Genomic DNA, 12,776 nt, shown 5'->3' on the forward strand with positions numbered 1-12,776 from the left:
GGGCTCTGACTCTGGCATCCGCCACCGCCAGTCCGGCCTCCACCTCCACCAGTTCACCTCTAGCGTCCCTGTAGCAATGACGCGCGCGGCCTGCACTGGCGCCGCGCCACTGCCCAAATCTACTTCTGCCATTACATCTGAGCGACAAGCGTTATGTGCTGAGTGCTTCTCCTCTATTGTGAGTAATTGTTCCCGAACGTCTGATTACTTTTCCCTATGTGCCACAGTTTCATTGGATTGTTTTAAATGTTACTACCTCTAAAGTGTGAAAAATTAAAAAACAAGTAGTACATCGTTATATTTGTAGAGTGACCCGAGACGTTATTTTTACGGAGCTCTGCCACTGTTTGCAGCCCTAGCTCTGCCACTGTTTGCAGCCCTACATCGTTATATTTGTAGAGTGGCCGGGGGCGTTATATTTACGTGCACTAACCTCGACTGGGCACTAAGCCCTTTATAAAGCCTACTGCGGGAATGGCGAGCGCCTCTGTTTCGCAACAAGGCATCCTTCGCAGAGCTGGTTCATCTGCTTGATCGGCGGCAGACCCACCACCATTTCCTCCTTGACAAGTTTCTGAAGTGCACGGAAATTGAAATGGTCGTATCTTGCGTGCCAGTGCAGAAACACAAGGGAATTGAAAGAAAACATTTTTTATATTTAAAGTAGAGGAACATATAAAATCTTATGCCGGAGAAAACTTAATTTGCTACACATAGAAGACAACGACATGGAGTTAAAAATTTTACAGGGCAGAAACACAAGTGAATTTGAGGTCAGCCTGAATGGCTGTTTGGTAGAAGCACCACCCGAGCCCGTGGAAATGCGTGTCGTGGCGTGGTTGAGCCACTTCTGCTCGCCCCATAGAAAAATATACGAGCACCAGTGCTGGGTAGGGTAGGCCATCCTTGCGTAAATTTCTTGCCAACCCGTGCGCACAGCGCATGCACCAGCCCGGCTTCGTCGTCACCGAGCGGGAAGACGAAAGCCGCAGTCCGCACTGCAGAGCAGCGGCCGCAGCGGGAAAAGCTGCATGTCCGAGACAGAGAGGCCAAGATGGCCCGTGAGCGTGACGATCCAAATTAAATTCGCACCCACCTGACTTCCCTCCGCCGCGCTCTCTGCCTCTACCAGGCACCAGCCCCGCGCTGTTTTCTCCTCTCCCGAGTTATTTGAGTTTGTAACATTCTCGTCGCGCGGCTTCGCCAATTTATTACTCCGCAGCTGTGCTTCGCCAGTTTGGTATTATGGAGCACACAAACGTGCCAGATTGGGACTGTTAGTCTTCCGCCCTATATAACCGTCTGTTCTCTTACGCTTGATGAAGGTTATGTACTCCTATGTACTAATCTACCCCTAGCCGCGAGAAAGAACAGACGGTGCCCGCGCAGCGGACTGCCTCCTGGTGCCCGTCGCCGTAGCCACGGCGGTCACCACGATCACCGCCGCCACTCCAGCGAACCGACAAGACGTCGCCGCGCCGGTACCCGCGTCCGTGCCCGCGCGGCCGCGCGCGGGGTACGCCAACTCGCCGGCGGCGGAGTGCGCATCCTGGCGGGGCGGTTCGTGAAGACGGTGCTGCGGACGCCGCAGCTGTTCGCGGCGCGGATGGCGCAGTCGGTGCTGGTCGGCGCGTTCCTCGGCAGCATCGTCCTGGGCACCACCGACCTGCAGTCCCGCCTCGGCTTCTTCGCCTTCAACCTCACCTACCTGCTCACCTCCACCACCGAGGCCCTGCCCGTGTTCCTCCACGAGCGCCGCATCCTGGAGCGGGAGACCTCCCGCGGCGCCTACCGCGTGTCCTCGTACGTCACCTCCAACGCCGCCGTCTTCCTGCCGTTCCTCCTCGCCGCGGCGGTGCTGTACGCGGCGCCCGTGTACTGGCTCGTGGGCCTGGCGCGCGAGCCCGCCGCCTTCGCCTACTGCGCGCTCGTCGTCTGGCGCGTTCGAGGCCCTGTGGTGAACGAGTACAGCGGCGCGCGCGGCGCCAGGGAGTGCCTCGCCTCGGCCGGCGGCGCGGGGGGACTCTGCGTGCTCGACGGCGCGGGGCTGCTACGGCAGCAGGGGATGAGGGAGCGCATGCGGTGGAGCAGCTTGGGCGTCATGCTCGGCTTCGTGGTCGGGTACAGGGTGCTCTGCTTCGTCATCCTCTCCTTCAGGTGCCACCGCACGGGGAGGTGAGTACGGGAGAAAGGCCGGAAACCATGCCAGTGGCGGACATTTGGCCATTGGCATGCAAGCAAACTGCAAATAGTACTGATTGGATTTCACCTCATTCTCCTCCTTCCTTTTCGTGATTTTATCGACGAGACATCGATTCGAATTAGGCAAGTGAGGCTCAGTTTGGTCTGCAATGGTGCGTGTCGTGCAGGCTCGCCAGTGCGACGACGGCGGCGAGCAGCAGGCACAAACGCCTGGGCTGAAGCTACTGGTGGAGGACGCGAAGCGCGAGCACGGCGTCAGGTACGTGTACGTGTGGCACGCCATGGCGGGGTACCGGGGCGGCGTGAAGCTGGCGGCGGAGGGGATGGAGCACTACGAGAGCGCGCTGGGCTGGGGCTGGCTACAGCAGCGCCGGCAGGGACAAAATTGACTTTTACCGTAGCTCATAAAAAGTTACAGAGGGTGAAAGATTAATAGTTCCAATCTGGCGTGGATGTGTGCTTCATAATACCAAACTAGTGAAGCACAGCTGCGGAGTAATAAACTGGCGAAGCCGCGTGACGAGAATGTTACAAACTCAAATAACTCCTCCTCTCCCCCGGCTTCAGCGGTTCAGCTCCTTCACATACTGACGTACACATCTCCTCGCCGAGGTTGCTCCGTCCGGTGGCCAGACCGTGGTTCTTGGCGCTCTTGGTTGGTCGGGGTCCTTGGCAACCGGACGTCTGGTGTTCCTGTTTCGACCTTGAACTTCTTGGGGGTGGGGTTTTGGGGGCGTCACCTCCCTGTTTGTTTCTTGGGTTGATGTGGCGGCGGCGCTTCCTGTGACCGGAGGGGCCAAGGAGGTGGGACTTTTTCGGTGAAGGGAAAACTGCGGGAATGGAAGGCGAGGCAGCGGCGGCCGAGGCGGTGGCGCGGATACGGCTGGTGCGGTGCCCCAAGTGCGACAAGTTCTTGCCAGAGCTGCCCGCCTACTCCGTCTACGTCTGCGGCGGATGCGGCGCCACTCTCCAAGGTGCGGTCTTACTCTTTCCTGCAAGCTAGCACAAGATTTGGTTTAATCCCCTGTACTCCGTTGCCCAGCAGTCCAGCATCCCAAATGGATTTCATCTCTGAGTGACTGACATCTGCAAGGCAGCAGGAGAGAGACTTAAAATTTCGGTTTGAATGCCTTCTCTGGTTTGTAGAACTAATGTAAACTTCTTTTTTGGAGAAAAAAATTACTTCACTTCTTATGGGCCAATGTAATATGCTAGACCTTTCAGGAATTGTTTAGTCCACCCCAGGAGCACAATCTAAACTTTTATTTTTTCCAAGAAAGCCTTACTCCATTTTTGCAGGATCAAGTTTGAATTTATGTTTCTTGGGAAATGTTTGCTCCATTTCTAGAAGCAAACGTAAACATTTCATTTGCTTTTAGGATAACTTAGGAACAAATTGAAATTCTTGATGTGTTTCTAAGTTATGTTCTGAAATTTTGTAGCCTCCTTTGAAGAGCATATTATCATCCTTCAGATTTGAAGTGGAAGAACCATGGCCCTATTTTCTTGCACACACAAAAAAGTAAAGCTGAAAATCTAGCCTGTGCCGTGTTGTGCTGGCGAGCGGATCCTCCGCTGTAAGTGCATAAGTGCAATGGGTCAGTGACGTGTGGGTCCGGCCTAGGCCTGAGCCCACACGTCAGTGACCAAATGTAACTGCGGAGGGTCTCCCTTCACCGTAAGGGCTTGTTCGGTTCAACCCCAATCTATATGGATTGAAGGGGATTGAGTCGGTTTCAATCCCTAGTAAGTCAAAATCCCTCCCAATCTATATCAATCCCCTCCAATCCATATGGAACGGAAATAACCGAACAAGCCTAATAGGGTCATTTGTAGCTGTTGTTACTTCTTAAATATATTGCATTGGGATTGAAAAAAACATAAGTTGAATTTGACCTATACATTGTAAATTAGTTGATTCAGTTATTTGCATACCCAATATACCCTACCATCAGAGTGATTAATTTAGGATTTTTGCTGCATTCTGGTGATTTAGTCCCCGGTTGTAGCTAAGGTTCCTTTTGAGGTCAACGAGGAGCCAAAGTAATGCCTTTGGCCAGTCTTGCAGAACTAGTCTTCTTTGGCTCATCGTTTTGAGCTCCTTTTTAAATATCACAATATGATTTGGTAGTCATTAGCATTCCTTTTTTAATGGCTAATTTAACTGTCATAAAGTGGAACAATAACATCTTCCTATGCTGAAAATTTTACAGCAAAGAAGAAGAATTCAGCCCAATCTTCAGATGATGCTGACAATGGAAATGTGAAATACCTTGAAGTACTGGAGTGTATTCCACAGGCATCTGCAAGAAAACATGGAGCTAGTACTACTGATAAGTCAGAAACCAGTAAGATTGCAGATGTACATAGCAAACCAGTTTATGGCAATCATGATAGGATTCAGACAGGGCCAAGTCCCTCAAATCTGAACACTTCTATTAGAGATGATGGCAAGGAGGCAAAGTACCGACACATTCGTTATTGCGAGAATGGTGAAATGGGGCAATCATTGAGAGTAAGAGACATGTCCCCGAAGTCTCCAATCAATCACATTTCAGACAATAATCGGAGTGAGTACCACTTGAAGCAGAGGTACAGCTATTCTACTAAGGAATGCCCTGGTGAAAGAAACTTGGATGGTCCAAGCAAAGTCAGGGGACTTGAGAAAGACCGCGCTGAGATCTTGAGGATGCTTGATGAGTTGAGAGACCAGGTACAGCAATCTTGCAATGCGACTAATGGGGCAAGTGGAATTGCCCCATCTACTGCAGCAGCAGATTCCAACAGTTCACATGGTACTTCTGACCGGTTGAGTCAATTGAGGCAGGTTGCACCACAATTGCATCAGAATGGTTCACATCACTCCCCATCCTTGAATGTTGGAAGTCCTAGCGTTTCTCGTGTTTATGCTCCGCTGCCTGCACAACAAGATTGTGTCAGATATGCAGAGCCTATTTCACATGCTCGAGCCTCTAGCTATCCTGCCAGCCTCTATCCATGGAGAAATTTTGATAATTATTTCTTTGGACAGCATGATCCCGATCCTCTTCTCTCTTGCCGCCATGATGGCTTCTATCACCAAGCTGCCTGTTCTTGCTTGCACTGTTGCCACCAAGAATTCTTGCCTATACAGGGAAATCACATAGGCTTCCATGATCAAAGGGCACCATATCTTCTGAACAATTATGGGGCTTATCCTGTGGACAGTCCCTTACTTGGTCAGCAAAGATACAGTGCAAGAGTTACCAATACTACCTTGCAGCAGAATCACATGAGGGTCAACGTTAGCAAGAAGGCTGCACAGACTTGTGAGCCAGTCGCAGGTGGTGCTCCATTCACCATATGCTGCAATTGCTACGAAGTTCTACAGATACCAAGGAAACAGTCCCTGTCAGGGAACGAGTATAAATTGCGTTGTGGATCATGCTCACATGCAATTATAGTCAAGCTTGATGGAAACAGGCTCAATGTATCAGAATTTGCACTATGTACACGTTTATCTGATGGACAGGAAAATGACATGGGAACCGATGGGCAAACTCAAGACAATAGGTCCATTCCAGCTTACCATTTATCTGTTGGAAGTCCTGCATCTCAAGAACGAGATCTGCACTCAAATTTGAGCGAGTCAGAGAACAATCATACCCCTCTAGGAACTGACTCAGAGGGCACTTCCCTGTCCAGGGATCTTCCTGCTGAAGACAGTGCAGTTTCCCATGTACCAAATTTACCACATCACAGTCATTCTGGATCATCTCCAACTGAACATTTTGGAGTGGGAAGTAGAAGTACCCATTCTGAACCTGAAAAAGTTATACTATTAACTGAAAGTTCCAAGCAGACCTCAGTTAGAGGTATATGTGTAACAAACAAGATGCAATCTCCAAACAATGAGTTTGATGTTCCTGAATACACAGATGATACATTAAATGACCAACAAGATACTGACCACCCTAGAACAACAAAGGCCAGTGATTCCTTTCTCACTAATCTGATAAAAAGGAGCTTCAAAATTAATAATGGATTGCGCAACAGAAGAGCAAGGGTTTATGTAAATGGCTTTCCTATCTCTGATCATGTGGTCCGAAAGGCTGAGAAGCTAGCAGGATCAATCTGCCCTGGCAATTATTGGTAATTCTTCTGAATTTTAACTTTTACGTTTAACCTGTTATTTGATAACTGAAAAAGGTTACTTCTGAACAAACGTTATCTTGATTTTATTTAACTTAGGTATGACTACCATGCTGGCTTCTGGGGCGTTATGGGACATCCCTGCCTTGGCATGATACCGGTAAGAACTGCTGGCATGGATTTTTTTTCATCGCTTTAACATGTACTATGATAATCAAAGCTCAAACTGGCTATGTTGCTTGCAGCCTTATATTCCTGAGTTCAATTTCCCCATGCCCAAGAACTGTGCTGGTGGAAACACCAGCATATTTGTTAATGGAAGAGAGCTTCACCAGAAGGATTTGGATTTACTTGTCACTAGAGGACTCTCTGATTCCCCTGGTAGATCTTATGTAGTTGAAAATTCTGGAAAGGTTTCAGATGAAGTATCTGGTGAAGAGCTTTATGGCCTTGGAAAGCTTGCACCAACGTAAGTATATGTATATATATTAAAAAAAAAATTAAATTCTGTGAATAAAATACTCCATTTGTTACACATCCAAGCAAACTATGATCAATGCTAGATTGCTACAATAGTAAAATTTGTGATGGTAGTATGGATATTATTCTATTGTTTCAGTAACTATAACTGTCTCATCAATATTCTAACATATTAGGTCCTGCTTGGAGACACAGTATTTCCTTAGTTCCAAGACAATACCGTGGTATTTGAGTATACCATGGTATTTTAGACAAAGGCGTTCGGGAGCGCATCTAAAAATTATGTATTTTAAACCATGGTTTTACCAATACCACGGTATTTTTGGGGTAAAAAAAACTTTGGTATGGACAAATGTTTTTTGCTTGCACACAAATGTAGTCTTCTACATTATAACTGAAATACTGTGTTTTCAAACAGGTGTTGAATTGGACTGATGTAAAATATACCATAGTTATGTCATGACATACAATAAACTGTGGTTTTGAGAAACAAAGGTCCCAAACATGCCCTTATGCTTTATGTGAATTTATTTCTAATATAAGTCACTGTTGTTGTATAAATTGATATCCATCTTCCCTGTTAAATGTTAACTACTCCAATGCCCGTGCTTTGCGATGGCACACACTTATATTTGATACCCATAAAAAATAAATTTAATACAAAGTGAATATATGGTCCACATATCTGATATTAAACTGATAAGAATAAATATACAATTTATCTTAGTCAAAAGGCCGGGAAAGATATGAGTTGAAAAGGAGTCTGACTTCCTTTTTTATAGCTCGCTTGCGGTATGGTACTATGTGGTTGCGCTGCACTTCATTTCTTGTAGTGTTGAGTTTGAGTGGTTTCTTACGATTTATCTATGGTGTAACGGTCTATTGGTAGGCGAGAAGTGGGGGAGAACAGATTTATGCGCTTTGCATGTGATGACATGACACACGAGGCACGATACACGACACATGAAACTCGTGCTTTAAAGAAGTAGAGATTAAGAGCCCGAGAAAAATTAAAAGTCTGGTACATGATGACATTGTTAGACAGGCAGATGGGCTTATGCTAGTCAGCCCTTTGGCCCACACGTGCTGTGCTGCCTCTAGCCATGAGCCCACACACACTTGTACCAGGGGCGAAGCCAGACAACAAAATCATTGGGGTCAGTTCCATTAATTATCATCTAAATATACTAACTAACACTATATTTATATAGTATTTTCCAAATTTTATAGGGGTCAGCTGACCCCTATAAGAGCACGTAGCTCCGCCCCTGACTTGTACTGTTGATCTATGATTTGTGTTATGCAAGGATCTTTGAAACGGTCCCTTCGAAACCTGGGGGCATGAGTGCGTGTGTATGGTGTGTGTGGGGTTGTTTGGGTTATTGCCCCTTTCTCTTCTTAAAATATAATGAAGCATATCTCTCCTGTGTTTTCGAGAGAAAAACATCTATGATTTGTGTTAGGCAAAGATCTCAACCGTAAGTTATTTTTCTATATAGACCAAACCCTAGGACCTTGCCTACATAGGCATGTACCTTGTGTTAGACTATGTGTGTGTGAGTGTGTGTGGGCCGACACCACTGTTGGGCTACCGGCCCATTAGGGTTAGGGTTGAGTCTATATGTATTGTATCCCATCTATTATCAATACATCAACAGTTCACTCTTCTACATGGTATCAGACTAGGTTAGGGTTTCCCCAACCCACAGCAGCCGCCAGCCGACATCCCAGCCGCCATCCTCCTCAAACACCCACAACCGCCAGCCTAGGCCCCGCCGTCGCCCCGGGAGGCTCATCCCTCCCTCCTGGGGTGGCTCCCTTACTGGCCTCCGCCACCCAGCCGGCGGGCTCCACCAACCATGGCCTCCGCTGCGACACCTGCGCCTTTGCTCCCCGTGATCAGCACGACTGCTAGCGGCGGCTCCGCGCCGTCCTCCGCCACGGGCCTCTCCGACGCGGCGCTCGCCACACCGGCCTTCCGCCTCTTCGTGAGCCGGCTGGCCGAGGCGACGCGGCGCTCGCTCGCGGACCGGCGCCCATGGACGGAGCTGCTGGACCGATTGGCCTTCTCCCGCCATGGATCTCGCGCCGTGCCATCTTGGACCCGCGCCGCGCCGTCGGTTCGCGACCCCTCTGCTCGTGGCCGGCAAGCCCACTCTGGTTCCCGCGCCAGCTTGTAGCGAAGCCTACGGCGGCCAAGTCCGCCTGGTCGGACAAGGGGAAGCAGGCCCCAAGTCTCACGCCGGCCTCCAGTTCCCCGTTGGACGACTCCCTCCGCCTCACCGACGCGCACGGCTGCTTCTGCGAGCTCCGCGACGCCCTGGTCGCGCTCCAGGCCGAGGCCCACGCCGCGCTGCGCAGGGTGGTGCTGGCTCGCCTGGCGTTGGCCACGCGCGCTATGCCGGTCCGCGCGGGACCTCCCGCGGGTCGCCTCCTCGGCGCGCGCCGTGGCCGCCAGGCCCCCGCCCGCCCTCGTCTACTCCACTGACCAGCCGCCGGCGACCTTCTCCCAGCAGCCGCCGCCTCCTCCCCTCTCTCTCTTCAGTTGCCGTTCCTGCTCTCCCTGCTCCTACTCATCTCCATCCCGATCATCTTCCTCCTCGCGCTGTGTCTGCTCCCGCTCAAGACGCTCCGGCCACCCCCACGCGTAGCGCCCCGCGGCCTTCCTGCGCGCTTTGCGTGCCGCCGCTCTCATGCGTAGCGCCACGTGGCCTTCCTGCGCGCCCTGTGCACGCCACCGTCCTCACCAGTGCTGGCCACCTCTTCCCCGGCATGGATACCCTGCGCTCCTCTCCCCTGTGTTGGCATCTTCGCCCGTGCAGCCCCTTGTCATCGCGCTAGCCACCTCCTAATTGCTCGCGCTGACGCCCCAGCAGCGTCTCCCACTTCGAGCTTCTCCCGTCAACACCCCTTGCCAGGTCTAGCGCATGCCCTTGCCTGGCTGGACCCGCCCAGTCACCCACCCCCCTTCTTCGCCTTCGCTGGATCCGTCGCTGCCGCGGCCTTCCTGGCCGGATCCACGTTGCTGCGACCTTTCCGGCGCGATCCGCCGTCCCTTTGGCTGGATCACGTCTTCTTGGCTGGATCCGTCGCTGCCGTGGCCTTTCTCGGTCGGATCTGCTGTTTCCCCCTTCTATTGTGCCGCGGGCGCGAACACCATGACCGGCGCAGACGCGTGCGCTGCTGTCGGCCTCCCTGGCGGGGCTCGTTGACGCCCGGATGATCGAAGAAGCAGGAAGGTCGGCTTGCCGGTGCCCTTTTGTTGTGTCGCCCTGCCGATCGTTGACGCTCGAACGTCGACCCCTCCCGAAGATCAGGCTTCTGCTGCGCGTCTCCCGACCGTGACCACCTCGACTTCGTCTACCTTGGCATCTAGGGGCTATCGTCTTCTTGGAGCACACACCGGTCTCTACTCCAGCCGCAACATTCGCACTATCACGACACTGCGCCTGCGGGGGGATTTCAACCCATCGGCTCCTACCTTCGGTCTCTACTCTAGTCTCATCGTGTGTGGTGCCCCCGTTGCGACTGCGGGGGGGGGGGGGGGGGTGTTAGACTATGTGTGTGTGAGTGTGTGTGGGCCGACACCACTGTTGGGCTGCCGGCCCATTAGGGTTAGGGTTGAGTCTATATATATTGTATCCCATCTATTATCAATACATCAACAATTCACTCTTACACCTTGCACCTTCATAATCAATATATGTTCTTTTGTGGGACATATCGCCTACATGGTAACAGGCTGGTCGATCCTTGACCACATGCTTCGGCCCGAACCCTAGGTGCCACCCTCCATTGTCCTATAGTGCCTAAAAGTATTCTAGAATCAACTTAATCATATAAAGAACTCTTTCTTGTTAGATGGTTTATGGATCCCAAACTTGATAAATTGTCCTAATTCATTTGATTTCCCCAGTATTGATTTTATTGCACTTATTCAGCTGAGCATGTTGTGCATTAAGGAAATGCACTAGTGTACTGTGGTGTTTGAGTAGTGGTACCAGCGAGCCGGGTTTCAACTTAAGGATTTCACACACAAAAAGAATCCTCTCACTGTGCCTCCAGCTGACAAACAGTGGCAGTTTGCCGACCCAGATTTTAAGGCGGACCCACGTTCAGCTCAGCGGGGCACGGCCCCCACTCAATTTTTGGATTTTAGTGGAGTTTTTATCTTATTTACCATAGTTACAAAGGTAGTTAGTATGTCTCTATTAGGCCTTCACTCAGGTTTTAGGCTCCCACTCAGGTCTAGTTTGGATATTCTAGTAATGTGAGGGATTGAGGTGGATTGATATGTATTGCTAGTTTGGATATTCTAGTAATGTGAGGGATTGAGGTGGATTGATATGTATTGCGAGAGTTTTTGATCTATTGGGCATTTAAACACTCTTCAATCCCTCTAAACCACTTCAATCCAAGAGTACCCAAACTAGGCCTCAATATTTTGTCTTGATCCGTCCGCTGCGGTCTTAAGCTGTGTCTTCGGTGGATCGTGCAAAATAAGGATGCGATACTGTAGATGACATTGTTTGACTCTGCTTGTATAGTGGAATTTGAAATAGGAGATGAGATAGGGGATTTGCTGGAGATGGACTTACAGGGTGATGCCAGGGTTTGTTGGTTTTCTTGAGCTGGTTGCGCCTGAGTTTCTTAGGACAATGCCATGGGGCAGCCTTTCCCCCACGGTCAAATTCTTTAACATGTAGTACGAGAATGAACTTGTATTGTTTACAGATCATAAGGCAACACTATCAATCTATAAAGTCTCAAATGATTACATATTGCACAGTTAGTAGAGTATGATTTTCAGGTAAAAAGTTGGAGCAGATTTTTACAACTATACCTATTGACGACTTCTGGAAATCTTGTTAAGATTTCTCAGAAAAACTAAGAGCTCCATTAATCTTGTGATTCATGAGTATGTTTTTGTCAAGATGGTTTGGTATTATTGGTTGCTTTTAGCTATCCAAAACTTTGGTAGGAGGACGGTTTGTTTAATTTGTCTATGCTGTTGCAAGAACAGTCAGCTCTGTCTTGGATTGTCGTGTTGCTTTCTCTTCATGGATCCCAGCTATAATTTTCTTTCAGCAAAGACCCAATTAACTCAAGTGTATATGTTTGTTCTTTAATGTGCAGAGTTGAGAAAATGGGGCGGGGATTTGGCATGCGCATCCCAAGGTTCATCAAGCGACAGGCCAACTTGGTACAGCTAGACTTCTAAACCTTGAAGGCAAATCGATGGGGCGTGGATTTGGCATGCGCATCCCAAGGTTCATCAAGCGACAGGCCAATTCGATCTACCGTGGTTACTTCAATTGTGAAGAAAGTTCCATTCCATGTATCTTTCTTTTTTTATTATATTCCGATTAACATGAGGCCTAGTTTAGTCAATCAAGTTTATTGTAATTTCCCATGCATTTGTTTTTACTGAAAAATTCCCTTTTTCATTTACATGTGCAAGAACAATGAAGCAATTACCTAGTTGAATGGCATGAATTGTATCAAATAAGGGTCGGTTTGCTTTATATTAAAGCCAGCTATTCGGACTGTTGCAACTGCAATCTATAGAGACAAAACATTGTAGAAGTAGAAGTCCGTATAGATTAAAACCAAACGAACATGCTGTAAGCTAAAAGGGAAGTAATAGCTATGTTATCCCATGTTGAGTTAGTTAGGTCATCATTATTAATATCCTTGGTAGCTATTGTCAATAAAATTTAGGGATGGTAGAAACAAGATCAAAAGATTCTTTGAACTTTCACATCACTATACTCCATTTCCCACACAACAAGCCAACATAATCATAAGAATTACTTGTTAGATACTCGTGCCTTGCGAGGGTAGGACACTGTTGGGGCCTGCTCTGTTGAATGTCCTCATAATGCCTTTATTTCGCGTGAACAAATGTGTTTCAGGTACATAGCTGATGGCGGACGAAGCTGGCCTTCGGCTGAAGTGCTACC

At 49.1% G+C, this 12,776-nt stretch overlaps 1 protein-coding gene and 1 pseudogene across 3 annotated transcripts; one reads left to right on the top strand and one right to left on the bottom strand.

Annotated features, from left to right (window-relative positions):
- Positions 1–2,733: 2,733 nt before the first annotated feature.
- On the top strand, positions 2,734–12,368 carry LOC103638537 (Extra-large G-protein-like). 3 transcript variants are annotated; one of them, XM_035962551.1, is made up of 6 exons: positions 2,735–3,176; positions 3,248–3,355; positions 4,416–6,333; positions 6,433–6,493; positions 6,579–6,802; positions 11,950–12,368. In XM_035962551.1, exons 3-6 carry the CDS (start codon positions 4,700–4,702, stop codon positions 12,032–12,034), a joined length of 2,004 nt encoding a protein of 667 aa, XP_035818444.1. In that variant the 5' UTR covers positions 2,735–3,176; positions 3,248–3,355; positions 4,416–4,699; the 3' UTR covers positions 12,035–12,368. The 3 variants fall into 3 exon arrangements, with proteins under 3 accessions (XP_008659646.1, XP_035818444.1, XP_020399611.1); XM_020544022.2 differs by having other exon boundaries at positions 3,248–3,340; XM_008661424.2 differs by lacking the exon at positions 3,248–3,355 and having other exon boundaries at positions 2,734–3,176.
- LOC111590234 (uncharacterized) lies at positions 7,396–7,561 on the bottom strand (annotated as a pseudogene).
- Positions 12,369–12,776: the final 408 nt, after the last annotated feature.

The sequence above is a fragment of the Zea mays genome, chromosome 9 (assembly GCF_902167145.1).
Source record: "Zea mays cultivar B73 chromosome 9, Zm-B73-REFERENCE-NAM-5.0, whole genome shotgun sequence".
Classification (NCBI taxonomy): Eukaryota; Viridiplantae; Streptophyta; class Magnoliopsida; order Poales; family Poaceae; genus Zea; species Zea mays.

Coding starts and splice junctions, on each gene's coding strand:
- LOC103638537 (XM_008661424.2), top strand. CDS start 3,041: ATGGAAGGCGAGGCAGCGGCGGCCGAGGCGGTGGCGCGGATACGGCTG. Junction 6,334..6,432: donor ATCTGCCCTGGCAATTATTG/GTAATTCTTCTG, acceptor TATTTAACTTAG/GTATGACTACCATGCTGGCT. Junction 6,494..6,578: donor CCTGCCTTGGCATGATACCG/GTAAGAACTGCT, acceptor TGTTGCTTGCAG/CCTTATATTCCTGAGTTCAA.